The sequence below is a fragment of the Rhinopithecus bieti genome, unplaced genomic scaffold, assembly GCF_001698545.2.
Source record: "Rhinopithecus bieti isolate Rb0 unplaced genomic scaffold, ASM169854v2 scaffold_1251, whole genome shotgun sequence".
NCBI lineage: Eukaryota > Metazoa > Chordata > Mammalia > Primates > Cercopithecidae > Rhinopithecus > Rhinopithecus bieti.
Window position 1 is genome coordinate 1105825 of NW_016803325.1, and position 27863 is coordinate 1133687.

Consider the following 27863-nt stretch of genomic DNA (forward strand, 5'->3'; position numbering starts at 1 on the left):
GCGCAGTGGCTCAAGCCTGTAATCCCAGCACTTTGGGAGGCCGAGGCAGGCGGATCACAAGGTCAGGCATTCGAGACCAGCCTGGCCAACATGATGAAACCCCCATCTCTACTAAAAATACAAAAATTACCCAGGCGTGGTGGCGCTCGCCTATAATCCCAGCTACTCAAGAGGCTGAGGCAGGAGAATCGCTTGAACCCGGGAGGTGGAGGTTGCAGTGAGCCGAGATCATGCTATTGCACTCCAGCCTGGGTGACAGAGTGAGACTCTGTCTCAAAAAAAGAAAGAAAATAAGTATTTGTAGTTCTATGATCACTAAATATATCTACGCTGACCTATATATACGTATATAAAGATATATACCTGTACTATACTATATACCTATATTGTCCAGTATCATGTTGCCCACTGTCAAGAAACAAAATTTCACCAAATTTAGTTTAAAGTTCTTGGCCGGGCATGGTGGCTCATGCCTGTAACCCCAGCACTTTGGGAGGCTGAGGCAGGCAGATCACCCAAGGTCAGGAGTTCGAGACCAACCTGGCCAACATGGTGAAACCCTGTCTCTACTAAAAATACAAAAATTAGCCAGGCGTGGTGACGCACTCCTGTAATCCCAGCTACTCGGGAGACTGAGACAGGAGAATCGCTTGAACCTGGGAGGCAGACGTCGCAGTGAGTCAAGATTGTGCCACTGCACTCCAGCCTGGGCAACAGAGCAAGACTGTACTCTGTCTCAAAAAAAAAAAAAAAAAAAATCTAATTGGCTTTTATTAGTGATTCATGAATCAGGCAGCATCTCAGCTATGAAACAGAAAAGTGTTCCAATGAGCTGAGCAGAAGGGGTTGGGCTTATAGGCAGAAAAGGGCTGAAGAAAGCAGAAATAAGGAACAAAAAACAGATTGGTCATTTTGAAGTTACTTTCTTTAAAGAGTTACATCAGAGGGGGCTTCTTTATCATGCCAGCACAGGTATATGGGCCCCTTCTCCTATTTGTTGGAAAACTGGCCTCTTTTACAGTTGAGTTTAATTATGTGGCACCTAGGACAAGTGCCTCCATTCTGATTTTGTCTACTGTCTTGAGGCCTAGTGCCAGAGATCAGTCCCAAACAACGACCTGCTATAAACTTTAATACCACTGATTTTCTTCCCTACGTCTAAGTCACCCCAACTGTTATAAATTCATATTACAAAGGGACCCCTGCTATGCTAATTGCAACCTTTGGGTCTAACCGTGCTGTACACACACACACACGAGCGCGCGCGCGCTCAACGAATCTATGCTATTTGATAGACAATTTGATGTCAAGAGAAGAACAATTTAGCCTAGGCTCTACGCCAAGCCTTGGTTGTGCCACTAACTGTGAAACATGCCCTCTCTGACCTTCAGTTTTCTGGCTGCAGACCTATTTTCCCAGGGATGCCAGGGAGGGAGGATAGGCAACTGGTCCATTGGTTTATTCTCCCCACCTTCCTGGCGCAGCCTTCTCAGGGAAACTCCGCCTCAAGGCTGGGGACTGGAGGAGGGGCCCGGGGGGAGGAGGCAGGGTGGCCATCTTTGTGCGGGGCCGCGCTTCTGCCAGCGCCGAGGCGGGGAATCTGCAGTTAGGTGGGCTGGCGATGGAGTGGTGGGCTAGCTCGCCGCTTCGGCTCTGGCTGCTGTTGTTCCTCCTGCCCCCAGCGCAGGGCCGCCAGAAGGAGTCAGGTGGGCTCCGGGCAGTGCCGAGCCTGCCCCTTGGGCTCGTGGTCTGGTCGTAGTCCCGAGGCGCTCCCCCGCGCGGCCGGCGCCCAGGAAGATGCTGTGGCCGCTATAGCTAGGATCTGGGCAGAGGGCACCGGGGCGCCTTGCGGCGGAGAGTGAGGTGCCGGGGTCTCTGCTCTTGCTCTGGACGCTGGAGAGTAACCCATCCCCCAGAATTCAGAATGACGGGGAGGAGAGGGAATTCCCCGTTCAACCGCAGGAGGCGTCGCCCGTGCTTGGCTACTCTGGACCTGCCTGAAACACTGAGGGTCGGGGATGGGGGCGAATGTCGTGCGCGCGCGTGTGTATATGCGTTGCCAGAAGACAAGAAGAGGGGTTTAATGTCTGTAACTTTTAACTGATCCTCTTTGTGGAGTTCAATTTGATTAGTAGAAAGTGATAGTCCGCGTCACTATCCATAGCATTCTGACGGTTGGGCGTTAAGCTTGGGAATTTTCCAGTTTCTTGGACACCTGACACCCGGGTAGAGGAACAGACTTGACATGAGTGTGAGTTACACACACAAAAATTCCTCCCTGGCGTTTCGTTTCCGTCAGTTGGATGGGAAGGGGATTTCTGAAAGTTTTGGTCCTCTGTTGCTTCTGCCTGTGTGGTGTTAGCAAATAACGCTCAGGAGACTTTTTTTTTTTAACTCTGATTTACTTCACTTTTTAAAGGTTCAAAATGGAAAGTATTTATTGACCAAATTAACAGGTCTTTGGAGAATTACGAACCATGTTCAAGTCAAAACTGCAGCTGCTACCATGGGTGAGTTATTTTCTTTGATGTGTCTTTGAGAGTTTAGTTGCTGTCACAGGAAGTATTCTAACATCCTCGAGAGATTTTGGTTGCAGTGGTCAGAAAGGCAAGGATGTTTTTCTCTTTCTAGGAAATAAAAATGCTCTGGGATGGGAAAGGCTCAGGTGGTCTCAGCCTAACCACTGACTGACTGTGGGATTCAGTGCACGTGCATCTGTTTTTCCCCACTGGGCTGCAAGCTTCCTGAGGTCAGGGTCTGTGTCTTATTTGTTGTTGTCTCCCTGGTGCTAGCCCTCAGTACGTGCTCAATAAATATTGTTGAGGAAATAAACCCATCTATAGCTGAATCTAGTCCTAAATTTCCTGATGGTTATCTTTAGAAAATGCACGTCAGGCTGGGCATGGTGGTTCATGCCTGTAATCCCAGCACTTTGAGAGGCCATGGCCGGTGGATCACCTGAGGTCAGAAGTTCGAGACCAGCCTGACCAACATGTGGAAACCCTGTCTCTACTAAAAATACAAAAATTAGCTGGGCGTGGTGGCACATGCCTGTAATCCCAGTTACTCAGGAGGCTGAGGCAGGAGAATTGCTTGAACCCGGGAAGCAGAGGTTGCATTGAACCCAGATCACGCCACTGCACCCCAGCCTGGGCGACAGAGTGAGACTCCGTCTCAGAGAGAGAATGCACCTCAGGGCCAGGATGAGGTATGGTAGATAGATAACTCTGAAAACAGACTTGGGTGTTAGTGCCGGTACTCCCACTGGTTACCCCTGTGCCAAGCCACTTCAACTCCTCTGGGTCTCAGATTCTTCATCAGCTAAATAACAGGGTCTTTTAAGCTCCGCTTTATGTTGTTTTTGACTCCTCAAAAAATTCCCTGGATGCTTATACTTATTAAAAACTTACTATGCACTCAACTTTAAAAGGAATATAAAATAGTGTAATTTTGGTTACTGCTGTCAGGCTATCAGAGTAAGGGGGTATCGGGGAGAGCGTGGACCAGACAGACCAGAACAAGAGAGTCCATGCTAAACTGTAAGGCAGAAACTTCACCTCCTGTGGGATTGGGAGGAGATGCCAGGAGGACTGAAGTGACTAGAAGGACACAGGTGTGGCATGAGTGGTGAAAGAGGAATACAGAACTGCCAAGGGAGGGGCAATCCAGATGGAGGGAGGAAGAAGAGACATTGACCCACTTTCTACTTTTTATTGTTTTATTGCCATTGGTGTTTCAGATTACCTACAGGGCTTCTAGGGAAGAGCTGTTCATTCTCACCCTTGATTCTTTCCTTCCACTTACTGTGTTCTCTAATACAAAACCTAAATGCACTTAGGAAGTAGGTGGAATGGCACCACTCTCTTGGCCTGCTTTCCTTAATGACTCCCATTCTTTCCCAGTGTCATAGAAGAGGATCTAACTCCTTTCCGAGGAGGCATCTCCAGGAAGATGATGGCAGAGGTAGTCAGACGGAAGCTAGGGACCCACTATCAGATCATTAAGAACAGACTATACCGGGAAAATGACTGCATGTTCCCCTCAAGGTAAGAGTTACGAGGTAGATATATCTTCTGACTTTATTACATATAGGCTTACCTGATACCCTTTTATAGAGGAGCCAATTCATGGGACTAGCAAGCAGATCCCTCCTCCCATTTCAGGCAGACTATGAAATAGCAACAAGCTCTTCTCCTTGCCTGGGAATTTTTCTTGTGAGCTACTCTCAAAGCCTGTCTGCTCTGTGAGACTTGGCTCATCACTGGTAGTACTGGTGGTGGCTCTGCCTCTTCTGCTCCTTCCCTGGGATACAGTAGCAGCGGGATACAGTAGCAGCAGGGTACAGGCCAATGAGGCCTAGCAGGAGGGAGCTGGACTGAAGGAGGAGGAGGAATTGGTTGAATGTCTGTCATGGGCCAGTGTAGTTCTAGATACTGAATATTCAAGGAGAGGTGGTAGAGTCAAGAGGAGTAACTAGATGGGGTGTGGTTGCTCCCACCTGTGATTCCAGCACTTTGTGGTGGATTGCTTGAGCCCAGGAGTTTGAGACCAGCCTGGATTATGACGAATAATCTGACAGAGTGGCAAATAATATGACAGAGTGAGACCCTGTCTATAAAAAAATATAAAAACTAAAAAACAGGAGTAACTAGTGCTGCAAATTACGCCAGCCAGGACTTCAGAAATTCAGGTGTGAGACCCGAGGTACCATGTCATTTGGCTGAAGGCAGGGTGGTAGGCAGGGAGGGTCATGGGCTGAGCGTGGAGGTTGGTTTTAGGCAGCATTGCATTTTGGAGTTTTTTTTTTTTTTTAACTCAAGATATTAGAAGATACAAAACTCAGAGGGCATAATATTCCCTTATGTAAGAGCATCTTTCTAAACAATCCCTATTCTGTCATTAAAAGTAAAATACATGTGCAGAGTTGCAAAAAAATTATCAATTTGTACATAAAGATTTATATTATTTGTATTTAATAACAACTTTGTAACAATTTAATATTTACTGTTATAAATATGTAAGCAAGGCCGGGTGTGGTGGCTCAGGCTTATAATCCCAGCACTTTGGGAGGCCAAGACGGGCAGATCACCTGAAGTCAGGAGTTCGAGACCAGCCTGACCAACATGGAGAAACCCTGTCTTTACTAAAAATACAAAATTTGCCGGGTGTGGTGGTGCGTGCCTGTCATCCCAGCTACTCAGGAGGCTGAGAGGCAGGAGAATCGCTTGAGCCCGGGAGGCAGAGGTTGCAGTGAGCTGAGATTGCGCCATTGCACTCCAGCCTGGGCAGCAAGAGTGAGTGAATGAATGAATGAATGAATAAACAAATAAATAAATAAATGTAAACAAGAAAACAGGCTGGGCATGGTGGCTTGTGCCTATAATCCCAGCACTTTGGGAAGTCAAAGCAGGAAGATCGCTTGAGCTCAGAAGTTCAAGACGAGCCTGGGCCACATGGCAAAACCTCATCTCTACAAAAAATACAAACATTAGCTGGGTGTGGTGGCATGTGTTTGTAGTCCTAGCTACTTGGGAGACTGAAGTGAGTGGATCACCTGAGCCCAGGAGGTCAAGACTGCAGTAAGCCTGAGCCATGATTATGCCACTGCACTCCAGCCAGGGTGACAGAGCGAGACCTGTCTCAAATAAATAATAATAAGAACAATGAAAAAGAAAGATTATTTAATATCCCAGAACCCTGAGGAAATCAGTTACCCTTTGGCTATCAGATATCAGGGGAAATAGGTTGTAGAGGAAAAAATCATTAAGGTATTTTAAACAGACATTTGTTTCATTATTTGGGACTCAATAATAGAGACTTTAAATAGAAATTGTGAGTCTGGGGGAATTTTTAATTTCCACAAATGAGAAAGAAAATAAGAATATACACATTGTTGGACTTTGAAAGCTTACCCAATGTTTAATAGTTTGCTGAACAATTGCCAAATGAAATGAAATGCTTTCAAAGTTTCTGAAAGGCACAATTCTCTTCTTCCTGAGCTCAGAACATTTTGATCATAATCATGAGCTTAGAAATGTTCTGAAGGGAGTACAGTACCTTTCATTAGCAATAAAGTAATGTATATTTCCAATGACACTGAAAGTTCCCTATCCTAGCTACACGTACAACTAAGGAAAACAGAGAGGGACAAAATACAAATAGAATGCAGTATTCCAGAACACAATACTGAATGAAGTGCACACAGTTGTATGATATCTCAAAGATTCCCGAATAGCTAGAAATAATATCTTTCTAGGTCTAGATAGGTTCTATTTTTTTTTTTTTTTTTTTTTTTGAGAGGATCTCACTCTGTCCACCCAGGCCTGGAGTGCAGTGGCGTGATCTCGGCTCATTGCACCTCCACCGTCCCACGGTTCAAGGATTTCTCTTGCTCAGCACTCCTTTTACAGGCTTGAGCCACCGCGCCCGGCCGGGTTTTCACCTTGTTGATCAGGCTGGTCTCAAACTCCTGACCTTGTGATCCGCCTGCCTCAGTCTCCCAAAGTGCTGGGATTACAGGCAGGTCTAGATACTTTTAATCTATCCAGTTTCAGAAACCTATGTGACATTTTAAAAATTCAGTTTTGAATAAAATAAAATATAAACTCCACATTTCAAGGATGAGCAGAGGAACCAGAGATTTATCTAATTCTAGAGATAAGTCATTTCAAAACTTAGTTGTAATGGTATTTTTTAATAACAGCTTTACTGAGGTGTGGTTAACATAAATTACATGTAAAGTATAGAATGTTCCTACAACAAAAAAAGTATATGAGGCTATGTTAATTAACTTGATATACTCATTCCACAATGTAAACATATATCAAAACATTACATTGTATCCTGTAAATATATACAATTATTATTTATCAATTAAAAATAAAACCTACAGTGTACACTAAGTCTTCATGTATGTTTATGCCAAGATAATGAACCTTCCATCACAACCAAAATATTCTTTCTGCCTCTTTGCAGTCCCTGTCTCCTGCATCTCCCTGTCTCCCTCTCCTCCCCATGCCCCACCTTCAGGCAGCTGATGACTACTTTCTCGAATTATGGATTATTTTCTAGAGTTTTCTATAAATGGAATTATTTAAGAGAGTACTATTTTAAAAGCCAAATGTGGCTGGGCATGGTGGATCACACCTATAATCCCAGCACTTTGGGAGGCTGAGGTGAGTGGATCACCTGAGGTCAGGAGTTCAAGATCACCCTGGTCAACATGTTGAAACCCCGACTCTACTAAAAATACAAAAAAATTTATCCAGGCATGGTGGCAGGCACCTGTAATCCCAGCTACTTGGGAGGCTGAGGCAGGAAAATTGCTTGAACCTGGGAGGCAGAGGTTACAGTGAGCTGAGACCAAGCCATTACACTCCAGCCTGGTCAACAAGAAAGAAACTCCATCTCAAAAAATAAAAAATTAAATTAAAAGCCAAATGTGAAAGAAATATGAGTGTTTTCGCTGTAATGTATAAGTTGTACTGCAACTTTTTAAAAACTTTTTAACTAGATTTCTTTTCTTTTAGTGTCAAAGAATATTACATGCACTTTGGATATGTAAAATATCCAAATATTTTAGCATGGTAAAATTAAAAAACAGAGAGGGACAAAATACAAATAGAATGCAGTATTCCAAAACACAATCCTGAATGAAATACACACAGTGGTATGATATCTCGAAGATTCCCATATAGCTAGAAATAATATCTTTCTAGGTCTAGATACAATCCTTTTTTTTTTTTTGAGAGGGAATCTTGCTCTGTCACCCAGGCTGGAGCCTGGCTGCCTCTTTGCAGTCCGTCTCTCCTGCATCTCCCTGTCTCCCTCTCCTCCCCATGCCCCACCTTCAGGCAGCCGATGACTATTTTACCATGCTAAAATATTTGGATACCTCCAAAAGACATTCAGTGAAAAGGAAGTTTCTCTTCCACCTCAGACCGCTAGTCCCTGAGACCTCTTTTCAAAAAACAATAAGAATTATGTGTCTTGTATATCCTTCTAGAAATAGTCTATACATATACAAGCATCTAGACTTATCAACAAACTAAAACGTGCTCTATCTTCTGTTCTGCACTTAGATTTCTTCTCCATATAACGGTAGATTTTGAGATTGTTCCATAAGAGTCCATAGAGAACGCCTCACTTTTTCATGGCTGCATAATAGTTTATTATATGGATTTCTTTATTCAGCCCTCTATTAGTGGACATTTACATTATCCCTCACCACATCCCTTTGCTTTTTGGATAATGCAAGCAATGCTGCAGTGAACATCCTTGTTACCGTGAACACTCATGTAAATATATATGTAGGCTAAATTCCTAGAAGTATAATAACTAGGCCAATTAATGTCATTTTAAAATCTTGATAAATAGGCTGGGTGCAGTGGCTCATGCCTGTTATCCCAGCACTTTGGATGGCTGAGACGGGCAGATCATCTGAGGTCAGGAGTTCGAGACCAGCCTGGCCAACCTGGTGAGAACCTGTCTCTACTAAAAATACAAAAATTAACTGGGCATGGTGGCCTGTGCATGTAATCCCAGCTACTCAGGAGGCTGAGGCAGGAGAATCACTTGAAACCAGAAGGTGGAGGTTGCAGTGAGCTGAAATTGTGCCATTGCACTCCAGCCTGGGCCACAGAGTGAGGCTCCATCTCAAAAAAAAAAAATATATAGATAGATAGATAGACTGGGCACAGTGGCTCTCACCTGTAATCCCAGCACTTTGGGAGGCTGAGGTAGGAGGATCACTTGAGCCCGAGAATTCAAGATCAGTCTGGACAACATACCAAGACTCTGTCTTTACACACACACACACACACTTGCCAGGTGTGATGGCATACACCCATAGTCCCAGCTACTCAGGAGGCTGAGGTGAGAGGATTGCTTGCTCCTAGGATTTTTGAGGCCACAGTGAGCCCGTGATCATGCCACTGTACTCTTCAGCGTGGGTGGCAGAGCAAGAGACCCTGCCTCAAATAAAAAAATTTAAAAAAAAAAAGAGAAATCTTGGTAAATAGAAGCTAATTGTCCTACAAAGAGGCTAAACACTTCCATAGCTCATATATCATATGCTGGGAATAGATCTCACACCCTCACCAACACTGCACTATTGGACTTTTTGATCTTTGTCAATCCGATTGGTAAAATTTGTATCTAGTTTCATTGGTATTTCTTTATTATTAATACAGTTGAGCATCTTTTCCTATGTTTGTGAACCATTGATATTTTTTGCAATTATCTCCCTATATATAAAACCCTTGGGTTTTTTTGCTAGGGGGTCTCACTACATTGCCTAGTGTGTCACTATGTTGCAGGTCTAGAACTCTTGGGCTCAAAGAACCCTTCTGCCTAAGTCTCCCAAATAGTAAAACAATATTTTAAATCAGTCGTTTCCATGCTACCAGGAAATTTTGATCAAGCCTTTGAATGCTGCCTCTAGCATAGTGCTGGTCAGGACCTCAAAGAATGAGGCAGAAACCAGCTAAACTGTCAGTGTATCTTCTTTTTCTTTCAAGAAATCCTCTGAGGATGCCCGGGAATCTAGTCAGAAAGCTATGTTACAATATTTATGATTATGTATATAATACTTTTTCTGGCTTGCAGAATTGATTTTGATAGTGTTCTTTATTCAGGTTGAAGATAATGAAAGGTTTTCTATCTGTTCTCATAAACTAGGAGACTTAATTATAATGGAAATAAAAATGATGTCTTTGTGAGAAGCAAAGCCAGAGGAACACAGGTAGAAAATTAGCTATTTCAGCTGTTACGAGAGTTTGTATCTTGTCTACTAATTTAACTATTCCATATAAAGGAAATAAGAAAAAGAAGAATGAATAAAGTGGTAGAAGTAGCAATAATATTCCCTTCAAAGCTATGATGATTTATTTGGAAAATTTTATTAAGTATTTTAAGCTGGAGGAGCTTAGCTAGGAGTGAACTTGCACAATACAAAAAAGCAGAATAACCCCTTTAGAAGCATTGCTTTCAGGGGACTTTGCAGTAGGCTGATGATCTGGAACACTGGCTTGTCTTACTTTAAAATGTGAATGGGACCTCACCTTGTCCTAGAGCCTGTAGGCACTGCTCTGCTGAATTTATGGTATGTCTGGTTGACAGGTGTAGTGGTGTTGAACACTTTATTTTGGAAGTGATTGGGCGTCTCCCTGACATGGAGATGGTGATCAATGTACGAGATTATCCTCAGGTTCCTAAATGGATGGAGCCTGCCATCCCAGTCTTCTCCTTCAGTAAGGTAAGTGCAGGGAGAGCCACATGGGTGGATGGAGTGTGGTCCTCCAGGTTATGAGCATGAGATCATTGTCCTGTGACATAGTCTGATGGGCGATGGTAAGGATGAGGACTGAGGTACAGAAATGGGTCTGTGTCTCTATTAGCGTCACAGTGATTGAGCAAAAAGACAGAAGAGAGGAAGTTGAGAACTGGTAAGTCATGTAAGATTGCTTCAGTGTCTATAGGGCTGGAGATGGAGGCGAGGGCGTGAGAGGCCTGAGAAACCTACAGGAATTAGAGGTGGGTCTCGAAGATCCTACAGAGCATGGGAGGAAGGAGTCCTAGAAAGCTTGGAGTTAGGGAACACCTTCATTCCAAAAGTTTATTGAGCTCCTACTATGTATATATTCAGCCATAGTGCTGGGTATCATCTGTCCCATCTGTCACCATATTCCAGGGGCCCAGCATGGCTAAAAGTGAACCTGAAGGTGCCAGATAACTCCACACCGTGTGTGTGCAGGCAGTGCATTGAAGGGATAGGCCAGAGATAACCTCGGGAAGACTGGAGTAGCTAGGACACACCTGTGGGCTTAGGGAATTCGGGGCAAGGAATATCTTGTCAGTGCTCAGGTTCATATAAATGTTGTATCGCCAGGGATGGGCCTTGGTTCCCCAGAGACAAGGAAAGCATTTGTGGGTGGGGGTGGGAAGGCTAGAAGAGAGTGGATGGAAGATTCTATGGGGTAGGAGTGAATTGAGGAAAACCCCATGGAATTTGGGGAAAGGAACACTATCTCTGATTTGGTTTGTCCAAAGCAGAGGGACCTTTTGTCCCCACTTTTTCTTTATCACAGTTTACTTTCTCCCTAGACTTGTTTTATTTCCTGTGTTGCAAGTGGGCAGAGGCCACATTTGTGTTGCATTTCCCATGATCTAGCCTCATTTCTCAAAAGTGCTTGGTTCCATTGTTTGTCGTGAAACTCACCCAGAAGAACAGATAGAGGCTCCCATGTAAGTCAGTAGGGACTTCGTGTTTGTTATCTATCTATTGTTTCTGTGGATAATGAAGTATGACCATTGGTATACTAACTTTCCGTTCATCTTTACTTTCCTCCTGTTTTTTAAATCAGTGACTTCTAGTTTCCAAGGGAGGGTTTTACTCTGTCAACTTTATAGTTAATTGTGCAGCTTCTATTGAATAGCTGTTATGTTTAAGATGCTTGAGGAATCACATCATTTTTTTTTACATATTTGAGAGACAGCAAACAGCATATTGTGCATGTATTTCCAGTGGAAGAAACAGTAGAGTTAGAGGTTTATCAGTGGCCAGATTTTAACAGAAGTAACCATAAAAGGGAACAAATGGAGGCCAGGCACAGTGGCTCACTCCTGTAATCCCAGCACTTTGGGAGGCCAAGGCAGGTGGATTTAAAAAAAAAAAAAAGGAACAAATGGTTTCAAACTTCTTTCTTTTTTTTGAGACAGAGTCTCTGTTGCCCAGGCTGGACTGCAGTGGCGCGACTTTGGCTCACTACAACCTCCACCTCCTGGGTTCAAGTGATTCCCCGCCTCAGCCTCCCGAGTAGCTGGGACTACAGGCACCCGCCACCATGCCTGGCTATTTTTTTTGTTTTGTTTTGTATTTTTTAGTAGAGACAGAGTTTCACCATGTTGACCAGGCTGATTTCGAACTCCTGACCTCAGGTGATCCACCTGTCTCGGCCTCCCACAGTGCTGGGATTACAGGTGTGACCCACCCTGCCCAGCCTTAAAATTCTTTGAAAAGATATGTGATAACACCCCTTCCTCTCATTCTGCTCATCCATACTTCTGACTCCAATCGATGAATAACCAAGAATGTATTGACCAATCAATGTGAGCCCAACAGTGCCATAGTATGAGATAACACTAGCTAATATTTATCAAGTACGTAAAATGTGCCAGATACAGTTCTAAGATTTTTACGTGTATCAACTCATTTAATATGCAAAATAAGCCTTTTAGGTAGATCATATTATTGATATTATTGTTTCCCCCATTACAATGATAAGGAAGCTGAGGCATAGAACCATTAAGTAACTTGCCTAGAGCTGTAAAGAGGTGGAGTCAGCATCCAAACCCATATGATCCACCTCAGGAGCCCACACTCTTAACCATTGCACTGTATTTCTTGGCTCTTGCTCTCAAAAAATCCCATTGGGAAATAACCAAATAAGACAAATAAGACAGTGTAAACTCTTAAGTGTAATAGTTAAGCAATGAGAGAGCTCTGTGATTTTTCAGAATTGGGCATATTGTTTCCTTAAATTGAAAATCTTAACAGTATATATCCTCTAGGAAAACAGAATTTGGGGGAACTGAAAATGTTGACCTTTAATGTGATTCTAAATTCTGGAATTCAGTGAGCCCATGACTTTTAATCCATAGTCACTTTTGCCTTTTAATGTCTACAGGCTAGACTTTGGAAAATAGGGAAAATGTATCTTTGGCAATGTGACACTAAACCAAGGCTGTCCAGATCCAGTGGCATGATTGCAGTTGCCTCTTTTCACTCTGTTCCAAGACTGATTTAGAACGACCTGTCTGTTTTTGTTGAAGACATCAGAGTACCATGATATCATGTATCCTGCTTGGACATTTTGGGAAGGGGGACCTGCTGTTTGGCCAATTTATCCTACAGGTCTTGGACGGTGGGACCTCTTCAGAGAAGATCTGGTAAGGTAGGTCCTTTAAAGAAGTTTTATTTTTTTCTCTTTCTGGGATTTTTTGAAATAAGCCATAGAATACAACCAATTATTTACTTTTTTCTTTTTTTTTTGAGACAGAGTTTCACCCTTGTTGCCCAGGCTGGAGTGCAATGGCACAATCTCAGCTCACTGCAATCTCCACCTCCCAGGTTCAAGTGATTCTCCTGCCTCAGCCTCCTGAGTAGCTGAGATTACAGGCATGCGCCACCACACCCGGCTAATTTTGTATTTTTAGTAGAGATGGGGTGTCTCCATGTTGGTCAGGCTGGTCTCGAACTCCTGACCTCTGGTGATCCGCCCACCTCAGCCTCCCAAAGTGCTGGGATTACAGGTCTGAGCCACCACACCCAGCCTATTTACTTTTAAGTAACTAATTTTTAAGTTAAAAATTAAGGACAGAAAACTGTAACATAAACAATTTTGTATATGTCTAATAATGTTTACATATCCATAGAAAAGGGCTGAATAGTCCATCCTAAACTATCAGCAATGCCTCTTTGCAAGGGATTGTCACAGACTTTTGTTTTCTATTTTAAATGTTTCTTTTTTTAAATTAAATTAAATTAAATTAAATTTTTCTTTTTTTGCAACAGAGTCACGTTCTGTCTCCAGGCTGGAGTGCAGTGGTGCTATTGCGGCTCACTGCAACCTCTCCCTCCCAGGTTCAAGTGATTCTCTTGCCTCAGCCTCCTGAATAACTGGGATTACAGGCATGCACCACCACACCCGGCTAATTTTTTGTATTTTTAGTAGAGATGGGGTTTCACCATGGTGACCAGGCTGGTCTGGAACTCCTGGCCTCAAGTGATCCACCCACTGGGTGCTGGGATTACAAGTGTGAGCCACTGCGCCCAGTCAGTATTTTCAGTTTTTCTATACTTAAGATTCTTTACATAAGAGTGCGTTCTTTCATAGTAAGAAAAAATGACTGACCGTGTCATGTGGGGGATAGAAAATTATTTGGAAGAATATAAACGTACTTGGCAATTGAGAACTAAATACTTTAGGCAGGGCTGAGGGAGCATAAATGTCCCATAAGCATCTCAAGTACAAGCTTATTCCAGATCCTCTCTGATTCATGACTGAGACATGCCTTGGCCTGTTGACTCCATCCTGCTATCATTTCAGAATTTAGATTGTGTAGCTCATCCAAGCTGTAGGTATTTCTTACCTAGCTACATTTTACATCATGATTCAGACAACTTTGGTGCTTAACTAGGGAACTTGCAGAAACACAGTCATTATAGGCCTTCTCTCAGGTATAAGGAAAGCAAACAATTCAACCTTGTTTCCATAAATACCTATCACCTCTCCCAAGTGTGGCTGAAGATTCAAAGAGGATTAAGGGAATATTCCCTTCCTGAAGAAACGTACAGGGCTGCAGTCCTCAGTGGTGGGTAGAGCCCTTTGTTAAAAAACAAACTTCTCCAGTGGGTATAATTTGAAAATTTTAAAAAATAATAACAGTCTCATATTTTACAGAACTGGAACTAGCAATTGTCTTTGTCCAGCCCTTTATTTCAGGGATAAGGGAATGAAGGCACAGAAAGGTTTAGTGATCTGGTCAAGGTCAGAAGCAAATCTAGGCCTAAAGTCCTGGTTTCCAAGTGCTTTATCCAACCTTCTTTACTGGTTAATATTCCTTGTGTTTTCCTGACATTGAGACTGTCATTCCTTGTTTATTTTGGGTTTTGAACATAATTTTGAGACGGGGGGAAAAAGGTGTGTTTTTTGTTTGTTGGTTGGTTGGTTTTTAAAATTTTTTGTAGAGACAGGTCTTGCTATGTTTCCCAGCCTGATCTCAATCTCCTGGGCTCAAGTGATCCTCCCCACTTGGCCTCCCAAAGTGCTGGGATTACAGGCATGAGCCACCACACTAAGCTGGAAAAAAGGTTTTAAACTTTTTTCCCCTAAGTTATTCTTGGCCTTGGCCTTGGTTTTCTAATCCTTTCCCCACCCCACCCCTCAGGTACTTGCAAATACCCTTTTCACATTCTTCTTTTGTAGCTGTTTTCCCACCTGCCATGCAGCTGCCTTGTTTTAAAATCTTTAAAAACATTTTAACTGATTATGAAACCTATATATGCTCATAAAATTTTACAAATATGTATAACTTAGGCAACTTTTCCCCTAACTTATTGGTGTATCTAAGTAATCTTTCCATGTCAGTACATATGAAGCAGTCACTTTATTTATTTATTTGTTTGTTTGTTTATTTTTAAGAGGCAGGATCTCACTATGTTGCCCAGGCTGGACTCAAACTCCTGGGGTCAAGGTGTTATCCAGTTACTCCACCATGTAGTTATTAATACCATTTTCCCCCATGTAAACTAGTAAACAATTTTTAGGCAGATAGAATGTTTTAAAGTGTAATCTTATATGGATGCTTTTTTTCTTTTGATACCTTCCTATTTTATTCAATTGAATTTATTCATGGTTATAGAATTGCCATTTTGTTTTTTAGAACCCTCTGTTTGGAATCTCTAGTGATGTTCATTGGTTACCTTGAAAATTTAATAATCTACTTGTTTATCTATCTGCACTGATGTCTGCCTGCCATTTTTCGTTCTATTTTTCTGATATTTTGGGAGTTTGTGCCCACTGATTTATATTGCACTCTGTAGAAGAATTCATTGTTCTTTACAGATTAAGTATTTCATTTGTTATTGTCAGAGAGAGCTTAAAAAAGAGGGCTGGGGTAGCACCAGGCTGTGGTGGCCACTGTTAGCGCTTGCCTGGAGAAACAAGTCCTAAGCTAGGTCTTTTGAGGAAGGATGGGTAGGTTAGGAGAATGAAAGAGAGAGAACAGTGATACACAGTTTGGGTCTGTGTATGTATATTAAATACAGCTTCCCCAGGAACCAAGGAAATAAAGAGAAGTAACTTTGAGTATAAATTGATACATTTTTTGTTAGATAGTTTGACAATATGTATCAAAATTGGAAATGTATACTGTGTATCCTTTGACCCAGCTGTTTCACATCTAGAATGTATCCTAAGGAATTAGACAAGTGTGCAAAGATTTCTATACAAGGATGTTTACTACCATGTTGTTTCTGAGAGCAGAAAGTTGGAAACTACCCAAAAGCCCATCAATAAAGTGTGAAGTGAATCATAATATGACTGTAAAATGGAATTTTTGCAGTGAGTCTTTGCCAGAGGTTATAAAATGGAATATAGTGCATGAATGGAAAGGCAGTGTAGGTTTTAAAGGCTCTGGGTTCAAATCCTGACTCTTATTAGCTACATGACTCTGCACAAGTTGCTTAACCTCTGAAGGACCTCATTTGTAAAATAGGGATGATAAAACCTACCTCTTAAGATTGTGAGAATGATTTTATATTTACAAAGCACTTATAACAATGTCTGTAACATAGTGAAGTGCTATATAGATGTTGGCTGTTATTATTATTTATATTTCCTATTAAGATTGTTACCTGGGCTGGGCGCGGTGTCTCACGCTTGTAATCCCAGCACTTTGGGAGGCCAAGGCGGGCGGATCATGAGGTCAGGAGATCGAGACCATCCTAGCTAACATGGTGAAACCCCGTCTCTACTACAAATACAAACAATTATCCATGTGTGGTGGTGGGTGCCTGTAGTCCCAGCTACTCAGGAGGCTGAGGCAGGAGAATGGCATGAACCCGGGAGGCGGAAGTTGCAGTGAGCAGAGATGCGCCACTCCACTCCAACCTGGGCAATAGACTGGGACTCTGTCTCAAAAAAATAAAAAATGATTGTTACCTAACAGTATGTGTGGTGTGACCTCTGTTACACAGAGCAAAGTTTCTCAGTATTAGTGTTGCTGACATTTTGGGCTGGATAATTCTTTGTCCTGGGAGCTATCCTGAGCACTGTAGGATTGTTTAGCAGCATCTCTGATCTATACGCACTAAATGCCAGTAGCAGTCCCCTAGTAGTAACAATAAAAAATGTCTACAGACATGGCCAAATGTCCCCTGGGTGGGAGGGAAGGGCAAAATCACCCCCAATTGAAAGCTACTAATATGAAGAAATGATTGCCAGGAAATTCTTGGCTAAAATGTTACATTGTTACCTGTGGACGGGGAGATTCCAGAGGACTTCTTACTTTTATCTTTATGCTTTTTCATGAGAACTTTGCATGAGGAGCATGAAATATTTTCCACTAAAACAAAACAACAAAATCCAGTGCTATAGTGTCTCTGCTTGGGCAGGAAGAAGTAGGGGGTAAACAAGATAGTTCTGGCCTTAGACTGGAGAATCAGGTAAAGGTGATCCATCCAGAAAAGGCCAGAGGATGAGCCAGGTTGGCTGAGGGTGGAGGTCTGAGGACCTGGAAAATACTGAGCAGCATTCTCAGCTGAGTGAAAATAAGCAGCATGACATTATATGTATCTGAAAAGGATCTATGCCTAGAAAGTTTATATCCTGAGTTTCTCCATTACTATAATACAGCCCACCAATCCCTCATTAACTTCAGTTCAGCCCCCCGCCTCCTTTTTCAGAGGAAGATGCTGTATAGACTTCTGTACTGGGAGGGTTCCTACGAAGCAAGTTAAGAATGATGCATCTGTGAGCTAGCAGTTTCAGTAAGGAAGGCTGGCCGTGGTAATGTGTACTGAGATCTGAGTTTCAAGGACTTCATCTTTATGGAGCACTTAGTCTGGCTTTAAGAATACAAAGGTGCTTTTCAAATATCAGACTAAATCTAATGACACTTCCCACCTATGGAAAACATAAAATCAGAAAGTGATTTCCCTTTCATTCCATTTCTGATGCTTTTTAATTTTTTTGCAGTTTTGTTCACATAATTAATTTCATCAGTAGCACCCTACTTAAGGTACAGAGGAAATCCACATTTGCCAAATTATAAAGACACCTAATCATGACCTTCAGGGTTTGGGGGCTTTTCTTTCAGTGTTGTTAACTTGTTAATGGGGAGTAGATTTGTGATGCAACTGGATAGCACCTCCAGAGCCATGAAATGGTAGCAAAAGGAAACAAAGTGTCCTTTAGGGCTTTTTCTTTTGAGTAGCTTTGATTAGACTCATTTAGAAATATGAAGCTCTGAACTAATCTTCAGAAATGGTTAAAGCACATTCTTATATAGTTGAAAAAGATATATTGAAACTAATTAAATTCTGTATTCTTAGGTCAGCAGCACAGTGGCCATGGAAAAAGAAAAACTCTACAGCATATTTCCGAGGATCAAGGTGAATTATTTTCTGACATTTTACAAATATATTCTTCCAAGTAATGTAAAATATAAGTAACCTCGAGGGTATGACAAGCTCTGTAGTTCAAAGGAAAAGCTAAGATAACAAAGAAAGAAATGTGGAATCACAATTTTAGATTTGAGAATAATTCACATTATTTGCCCAAATCACCATTGACTGAGTTGATATTCAAAGAAGTAAAGTTCATCCATTTCAGTCATTTAGCAGATATTTTACATAGTGTCACAAGTGTGTTGGCCATTGATTGTGTGATGTCAAACACAACAGATGGGTGTCTTCTTACAGTCCCTAGGAGTAGCTTATGATCAGTTTCTAGGAGTAGCTTATGATCATGCCACAGTCACTCTGCTGGTTAATGCAGAGCAGGACTCAACACCATATTTCTTAACTGCCTTTTTTATCAGAACATGTGGCTGCCAAGTAGTAGTTAAGAGCACAGACTGAGACTGCTGAAAATGAAGAAGAGAGCAGGGAGGAAAGAGAAGAGAAAAATGGCAAAGGTAGTAGAAGGACCCTGTGTTGTTCAGCTCCATAGTCCCAGTGCCAATAACAGTTCCTAGCATGTCGATATACAATAAATATCTGTGAAGTAGATGAATAGAAAAGACTGTGAAGGGAGAAGGTTTTGTAGTTTTAGCAAGTGAGTCCTTGCCAGAGATTATACTCTCTCTTCACCCTCCTCTTCGCTTAGGAGATAGACTTTAGGAGGTAAATTGATTATCCAGCTACTATGTCCTGTTTCTTACCAACTTCTTTGATTCTTAAATCTTGAAGTCACAAATTAACTTGGGGACCATGTCTGGACTTCAAGAGTTTTAGGACTCCCTTGAAATTATGTGGGGATATGTGCATTTTTCTGGGAAGGAGAGGAGGTTGGTTCATAGTTCTTAACAGATTATCAAGGAATCCATGATGCCTCACATGTCAAGACCCTCTGCTATTTGGAACATCACTAGAAATTTTTCCACATATAGTCATTAGGTTTTAAGCCCTTTGGTTTTTGTGCATTTTTAAAAAATTAAATATTATACTGGACTGTACAGAGTGTACATAACAAAGGTCATGTAGCTGTTTTAGTGAGTGGTGACTAGCTAGCCTCACAGTTATAAGCACCAGTGATTATAGAAGCTACATGAACTTTCCTAAAAGGGAAATCATTCCCTGGGATTTGACTATAGTGACCTGAACAACATACCCTTTAAGACCAAATGCAGACAAAGAAGGGCCAAGCACTCCCCAACCCTAAAGGTACAGACGGGACCAGCCCTGGACGACCTAGATGCTGCAGTACCCAGTGTACCCCTCCTCTGCTGTCACGGCACCAGTGAATTGTCAATTTGTGCAGAGTCATTGCCTTGGGTCCTAGTCCTGCTCACCTTTCAGGGATTGGGAACAGTATTCTAATACAGGCCGCACAGTTTTATGTCACGTGTTTCTTTTATAGGACAAGTCCAGAACGAGATCCTCTCATTCTTCTGTCTCGAAAAAATCCAAAACTTGTTGATGCGGAATACACCAAAAACCAGGCCTGGAAATCTATGAAAGTAATCACCAGTCATCTGAGTAGAACTACAGCAGTGAACATTCTCACTCAAAGAACATTGCCACCTGGGTAGAATTTGAGATTAGGTTTCCTCTCAGTGGTGAGGTGAATGTAAAGAAAGTTCCATGAACCAGCATTAGCATATATGTAAATTCTCCTTTTTCAAACTTACATTGCTTTTCTGGCCATATTATGACTAGTATATTGCACTACTTTGAAGGTTTAAACCAAGGGTCACAAACTTTTTCCAGGAAGGGCCAAATAGTAAATATTGTAGGTTTTACAGGTCATATGGTCTCTGTTGTAGTTGCCAGCAGTAGTATGAAAGCAGCCATAGGCAGTTTGTAAATGAATGAGCCTGGCAGTGTTCTTATAAAAACTTTATTATGGCCGGGCATGGTGGTTCACGCCTGTAATCCCAGTACTTTGGGAGGCTGAGGCGGGTGGATCACTTGAGGTCGGGAGTTTGAGACCAGCCTGGCCAACATGGTGAAACCCTGTCTCTATTAAAAATAGAAAGATTAGTCGGGCATGGTGGTACGCACCTGTAATCCCAGCTACTCGGGAGGCTGAGGCAGGAGAATTGCTTGAACCTGGGAGGCAGAGATTGCAGTGAGCCAAGATTGTGCCATTGCACTCCAGCCTGGTGACAGCAAGACTCCATCTCAAAAAAAATAAAATAAATAAAATAAATAAAAGAAGTAAAAGTTTATTTATGGGCACTGAATTTTGAATTTCATGTAATTTTGTCATAAAATATTCTTCTTTTGCCTTTTCTTTTAACCATTTGAAATGTAAAAATTTCTTAGTCCATGACAAAAACAAGCAGTGGGTCAGATTTGGCCTATGGGTCGTAGTTTGCCAACCCCTGGTTTAAATCAATGGTCTCAACCCTGGCTGTACAATACAACCAGAGAGCTTTAAAAAATGAATTAAATGAGTCAGAATCTCTGGGGCTGGTGTCCAGGAATCTTCATTTGTTTAAAACTTTTCAAGTGATTCTAAGGTGAAGCCAGAAATGGGACCATTGGTTTACAATCCACTCTCTCCTCTTAACTCTATGGCTTTTTGCCTTAATCAAAGACATTAAAGCCTTAACCTTCCTTTATATGACATTTCCATATACCATATGAGGATGCTATGAGAAAAAGCTTTAGACTTCTTGGGAGAAAACTAAGTAAATCTGAGGTGTATGTATTATTTCATACAGTTTTTTAATCAGATAGGAGCAAGTGAGCTTATAAAACTTTGTTAAATAATAAAATATGAAAATGTATTCATTTAGAATACAAGTTGTTAGCATCTACTGTGGGAGGCTGCAGAAGCAAACAAAACTTGTCCCCTCATCAAGGAGTTTACCATCTGCTAAGATGGATGGAGTGTACATGGGGATCTCAAACTCAGATGTCCCCAGGGACCAGCAGGTGCTATCAGTAGGTGAGCAAGAGAGAATACTAACACTTCCAAGTGTTAATAAGAGCCCAGTTTGCCAGATCATCCTTTTTATTCCCCAAGAAAGATTGGAAGTCTGGATTTTGCAAGAAATATCCTACTACCTATAAATGTTGGCGATGATTTGATTTTTTTTTTTTTAAATACTTTGCATGCCCAACATAATTTGAGTATGGGCTGTATATACCCCTAAGGTTATCAGCCAGCACTTGAGATCTTCTCTGCATACATAATTTACACAGAGTGAAGTGTGCTGCGGGCTGTGACATCTGAATTCAAAGGAGGGCAACATGGCTTTAGGTGAGCTTAAACTCTGAAATCAGACAGGCCCTGGTTAAAACTCTGTCTTCTATTTAGAGCCACAATGACCTTGAGCAAATCAACTTCCGAAGCCTTGGCTTCTGCATTTATATAATGGGAATAATAATGTCTCCTGAGTATATTGATTATGAAGCTTAAATGAGGTAATGTTGATGAAATGTTTAACAATGCTTGGTGCACAGTGATCACAATAAATGCTGTTGCTGCTAATACTAATAACTTCCTTCCCACTTAAAGGATACCTTAGGAAAGCCAGCTGCTAAGGATGTCCATCTTGTCGATCACTGCAAGTACAAGTAAGATTTCCAGGACTCCTGACTCTTTTGGTTTCCATACTGCTTTTGAAATAGCTTCACTTTGGGTGAGAACTTTAATATGAAGGCCCAGCTGGAGTAAATGAAAGTTGCATTAATTCATTTCACTAGCTTTTCCTGAGGGCCTGTATGCACTGACCTGAGTTCTGCAGGGACTGTAGAGAAGAATGGAACATCTGTAGAACAGAACAACAGATAGCTGCATGCTAGCTAGTAATCACAGTAATGTAATTACCTCTCCATATGCCCCACCCACTCAATAGTTGAAGTTAGAACAAATATTTCTCAGTTAATAAATATTAGAATTATTATCCTAGTGTGCTGGCATGCTCCTGTAGTCTTAGCTACTTGGGAGGCTGAGGTAGGAGGATCCTTTGAGCCCAAGAGTTCAAGACCAGCCTGGGCTACATAGTGAGACCCTGTCTCTAAGAGAAATAAAATAAAATTCCAGGACTAAGAATTCGATGAACAGGTAAAACCAGGTCTAGAGGAGGGCAGCAGTGGTGGGGGTGGCTCAGAGTTAGAAATGCCAGTGACACACAGAGTAGGATCTACATGGAAAGCAACTCTGGTTGGAGACAGGTGCATGCATGAGAAATGCTGAGAAGAAAGCCTTTTTTTTTTTCCTGTGGGCAATCTCTGAAAATTGATTAGGTTTTCCTTATTCTCCTCTCTATACCAGAGGGCCCTTATCACTCAGGAAGTGAGCAGTGGGGAAGTGAGCATTACCACCTGAGCTCTGCCTTCTGTCAGATCAGCTTGGCATTAGATTCTCATAGGAGCACAAACCCTATTGTGAACTGCGCATGCAAGGGATCGAGGTTGCGTGCTCCTTACGAGAATCTAATGCCTGATGATCTGAGGTGGAACAGTTTCATCCAAAACCATCTCCCCCATACTACCCATCCATGGAAAAATTGTCTCCCATGAAACCGGTGCCTGGTGCCAAAAAGGTTGGGGACCATTGCTCTATACTTTAAGAGAAGAGGGTGATGTCTAGGAAACAGTGGAGACCTTTGAGCAGATGGGGTACACTAGAGGAAAAACAAGGCTTTGGGAGGCCATGACTAGTTAGAGACATTAGGCCTAGAAAGCTTGTGAATTTTTTTTTTCACTCTTTATATTCTATGTTTACCATTGAACATTTATTTTCTCAAATATGTTCCAAATCTACAAACTGTCATTTCCTTCTGAGCCCTGTATACACTCTACCCGGCACCCAGCTCCTGACCCTATCTAGCTCTGTCTGGAGAAAATAATCCCCTATTTTTCCTCACCCTGACATTCCCAGAACAACCTGTAGTCCTAGCCCTGGTAAAGCAAAGAGTTGATAGAAACCCCTTAGGAACATACAATGTGTCCTTGAAAAATCAAAGTGGAAAGAGAGTGGAGAGGAATCATGAAAGAAGGGGAGGGGAGAATAAGCATAAAAGGTCATATTTGTGGCAACAGGCATATAGCATCAAGTGTATTTTGCTCTTTTTTCCCCAGGTATCTGTTTAATTTTCGAGGTGTAGCTGCAAGTTTCCGGTTTAAACATCTCTTCCTGTGTGGCTCACTTGTTTTCCATGTTGGTGATGAGTGGCTAGAATTCTTCTATCCACAGCTGAAGCCATGGGTTCACTATATCCCAGTCAAAACAGATCTCTCCAATGTCCAGTAAGCAGTTATCCCCCAATGCAGAGTTTCTAAAGACCCTTCCAATCTGCTTTTAAAAATGCCTTAATGCCTTAAAACCAGTCATGTAAGACATTTAGTCCTATGATTTTTTTCCATTGAAAGCTTTTTTTCCTCTTGGTTTACATACATAGTATTGCATTATTATCCAAGTAGGCTATAAGTGGAATTTAATTTGAAAAAGCGCTTTAATACTGGTTTCAAATGAAACATTCAGACAAAATGAAGTTAAAAAGCTCTAATCTCTCCAAGACTAAAGATAGGGATATTCAATCTTATTATATTGTCAAAAGGATTTTCAGATGCAGCGTGAGAATTGATTCAAGTGAAGCTTCGGCAAATTTCCCCTCATGATGGGAGGAGCAAGGAAGAGGTATAGAGAAGGACCAGAGTTATCAGCATATTGTTATCATGGTGATATCTGTGTATATATATTTTTTTCTATATATAAAAATATATTTATATATAAATATGTAATAAATATAAATATATAATATACTGTAAAATATAAATATACAAAATATATGTAAATATATAATGTAACTTCTGTATTTTCTCAAATATGTCCCAAATCTACAATAGGGTATCTTTAATCAGTGTGTGGGTTTTTTTTTTATTATTTTGTTCTTGAGAGAACCCTGATATCTTTAAGGAAATAATCCACCATCCACATACCTAAAATTATCCATAGACCTCAATCTATATGGTCTTTCTGACTTAGTGCTAATGAAGTTGGTCTACATTTCAGAGTCTAAAATTCTTTTCATTTTAGAGAGCTGTTACAATTTGTAAAAGCAAATGATGATGTAGCTCAAGAGATTGCTGAAAGGTGAGTTCTGTTCATTTTCCCTTTCCACTTTACTTTGTCATCCCCATTATGCCCTAGCCAAAGTTACCTGAATATTGTTATCATGGTGATATCTGTATTTTATCCTCATCATATGGAGATAATTCAGAACTAAAGCTGTCCTGGGGGGAAACATATACACACGTCTACATATGCCTAAGCTTTATAGAAGTAGACTAAAATCTTTGAGGTAGTTAAACAGGTATGAACATTGGCTGTTTATAAGTTGTTTTAAAGGAAAAAGATGTTAAGTTCTATTGCTGCGTGCATGTATGTGGATATGATTGCCATAGGGTTGGTTCTTGAGGCTCAAATGAATTAATTTATATAAAATGCTGAATAATGCTTGGCACAAGGTGAGCACTCAGATGCACACTGTTATTATTATTAAATTCTGTGCTTTAACATTTTCTTGTTAAATCTTGTCTCTAGGGGAAGCCAGTTTATTAGGAACCACTTGCAGATGGATGATATCACCTGTTACTGGGAGAACCTCTTGAGTGAATACTCTAAATTCCTGTCTTACAATGTAACAAGAAGGAAAAGTTATGATCAAATTATTCCCAAAATGTTGAAAACTGAACTATAGTAGTCATCATAGGACCATAGTCCTCTTTGTGGCAACAGATGTCAGATATCCTACGGTGAGAAGCTTACCATAAGCCTGGCACCTATACCTTGAATACCTGTTATCAAGCCAAATACCTGGTTTTCCTTATCATGCTGCACCCAGAGCAACTCTTGAGAAAGATTTAAAATGTGTCTAACACACTGATATGAAGCAGTTCAACTTTTTGGATGAATAAGGACCAGAAATCATGAGATGTGGATTTTGAACCCAACTCTACCTTTAATTTTCTTAAGACCAATCACAGCTTGTGCCTCAGATCATCCACCTGTATGTGTCCATCACTGTGAAATTGACTGTGTCCATGTGATGATGCCCTTTGTCCCATTATTTGGAGCAGAAAATTCATCATTTGGAAGTAGTACAACTCATTGCTGGAACTGTGAAATTATCCTAGGTGTGATCTCTGTCACTTTATTTTAATGTAGGAAACCCTATGGGGTTTATGAAAAATACTTGGGGATCATTCTCTGAATGGTCTAAGGAAGCGGTAGCCATGCCATGCAATGATATAGGAGTTCTTTTGTAAAATCATAAACTCTGTTACTCAGGAGGTTTCTATAATGCCACATATAAAGAGGCCAATTGCATGAGTAATTATTGCAATTGGATTTTGGGTTCCCTTTTTGTGCCTTCATGCCCTACTTCTTAATGTCTCTCTAAAGAAAACAAACAAACAAGACAAAGCCTCTTAATAAATTTAGGAAGTAGTCCTCATTCTTTAATGGAACTATACATAGAGCAGCAGCTCTTCCTCACCCTTTGCATACCTTTAATATTTTTCCTTCTTAAATTGGCCACAGAAGGGGTCATTCACACTCTCATTGTCTTGCAGGAACCACAAAAAGTCTTCATATGTGAATGTGCCGTTCATTTGATAGTTAAGAGCATTCAACTTTAAATATATAGGAGATACTTTTTTTAGTGCAAATCCATGTTGGAGTGCCTCCTTTTCCTTTTTTCCCTTTTGAAAAGATGTTTTGGGTAGTAGTTTAATATCTCAGGGTGCTCTTTCTAACATAATGAAGAAAAATGTTTAGATTAAAACTCTGGAGTCTGATGACTTAGAACTATCCTTGCCCCTTAGGCCCACCCTTTCCACAGAGAAATCACCTCTCTTCTTTTGTCTCTTAAGACCTATTTGGTATTAACTAGCTTCGGAATTAGTAAATGTGAGATTCAGTCACATAATTATCAGACATTCCATTTGTCAGAAATCTATTAGGCTTTTAAACTCTTTTCCACAAAATTTTAAGTCTGTTGACCTTCTTAGAGAAGTTGAACATGCTTGGTAAGATCATTTCATGGAATAAGCAGATGCTTAAAGTTGGATTTTTTTGTGTGTTTTTTTGTTTTGTTTTGTTTAGTACTAGCAAAGCACAGGGACTGTGTTCTTAGGTGCTGTGAGTCTGTCCAGATTTCTGAGTTGTACTATGGTTTTGCCTTGTCACTATGAGGCCCTACTAGGTGTAAGCATTGTCTCTGAATTTTAATTTCCTCTAATTAAAATAGGAACAAAATTTGCTATCCTTTAGATTAGGAGCTGAAGATTCATTTCCCTGGGAATGTTTCCCATTTAGCTTCAAGTTTTAGCTCAAACATCACCTTCTTTCTGACTCCTTTCATTCATTCCTCGAGGCAGTAAGGGGCTACCATGGTACTTTGCTTATGCCTGTATTATATGACATTACTGTAGTTGCTTGACTGTTTCTCCTACTGTTCTGTGAACTTATTAATAGGTGAGAATCTAGTTTTACTCATCTTGATGTCTCCAGGATCCAGCACAGTGCCTCACACAGAACAGATCCCAAAGAACTGGTGGGTGGGTGGGTGGATGGAGGAATGGAGACAGTTGGCTTAACTGGATCCTATATACAGATTGTTACTGGCTCCAAAGGATGATTAGATAAGACTGTAAGAATTGGATCAATGTAAATCCTCACCTGCCCTTTGAAGAGCCAATAAGAGCATCTTTGTCTTTAAATACAGCAAATGTTATTCAGATTTTGTACTTGTCTGTTTACCTCAGTGTAGATGATATGAGGATGGTATAACTATGTAAATGGTTTGTTTTTGAAAATAATTTGTTTCCCCACAACTTTTGAAGGTTTTATTTGTTGTTGTTACTAGTTCAGTCCCAAACTTACCCTTTCCTTTTCAGAGAGCTAATGGCCATGCTTTTCTTCAAGGAAAGAATAGTTTATTTGAATGAAGTGGGATACTTGGATAACACAAATAATGCTTTTTATTTATTTATTTCGGGAGTGTTATCTATGTGCTGTCAGTGACCCACCTTATTCTACTATATCAGGTCAGATTTTCCTAGTGGTCAGGAACAGAAACTGCCTCTTGCTAGTTTAAGCAAAGTAACTTACTAGAAGAATACGAGGGCATCTCCTGGAATCTAAAAAGGTTTCATAGTGGTTAGAAGGATAGAAGCAAGGGCACCTCCAGGAATCTCAGCAAGAATTTTGACTGTTTCCAGGGTGCTACCATAATGCAGTTCCCTTGCCTATTGGACTCTGTCTCAGCCCAAAATTCCCAAGGGCAAAAAACTTAATTGACTCATTTGGGTCCCCTCCAAGAGTTCCCTACACTTAACCCCTAGACTGACTACAAACAAGAGCACAAATAGGCCAGACACAGTGGTTCACACCTGTAATCCTAGCTCTTTGGGATGCCAAGGCTCAAGATCACTTGAGCCCAGGAGTTCAAGACCAGCCTGGGCAACATGGTGAGACCTCAGCTCTACAAAAAANGAGTCTGATGACTTAGAACTATCCTTGCCCCTTAGGCCCACCCTTTCCACAGAGAAATCACCTCTCTTCTTTTGTCTCTTAAGACCTATTTGGTATTAACTAGCTTTGGAATTAGTAAATGTG

The 27863-nt window shown here is 41.1% G+C and overlaps 1 protein-coding gene across 3 annotated transcripts; it reads left to right on the forward strand.

Annotated features, from left to right (window-relative positions):
- Window positions 1–1518: 1518 nt before the first annotated feature.
- On the forward strand, window positions 1519–27217 carry POGLUT1 (protein O-glucosyltransferase 1). Of its 3 annotated transcripts, none has more exons than XM_017875457.1 (11): window positions 1519–1706; window positions 2420–2510; window positions 3903–4046; window positions 10120–10255; window positions 12832–12953; window positions 18116–18175; window positions 19644–19743; window positions 21753–21811; window positions 23321–23488; window positions 24279–24335; window positions 24786–27217. In XM_017875457.1, exons 1-11 carry the CDS (start codon window positions 1622–1624, stop codon window positions 24940–24942), a joined length of 1179 nt encoding a protein of 392 aa, XP_017730946.1. In that variant the 5' UTR covers window positions 1519–1621; the 3' UTR covers window positions 24943–27217. The 3 variants fall into 3 exon arrangements, with proteins under 3 accessions (XP_017730946.1, XP_017730960.1, XP_017730950.1); XM_017875471.1 differs by having other exon boundaries at window positions 1608–1863; XM_017875461.1 differs by lacking the exon at window positions 1519–1706 and adding an exon at window positions 1713–2251.
- Window positions 27218–27863: the final 646 nt, after the last annotated feature.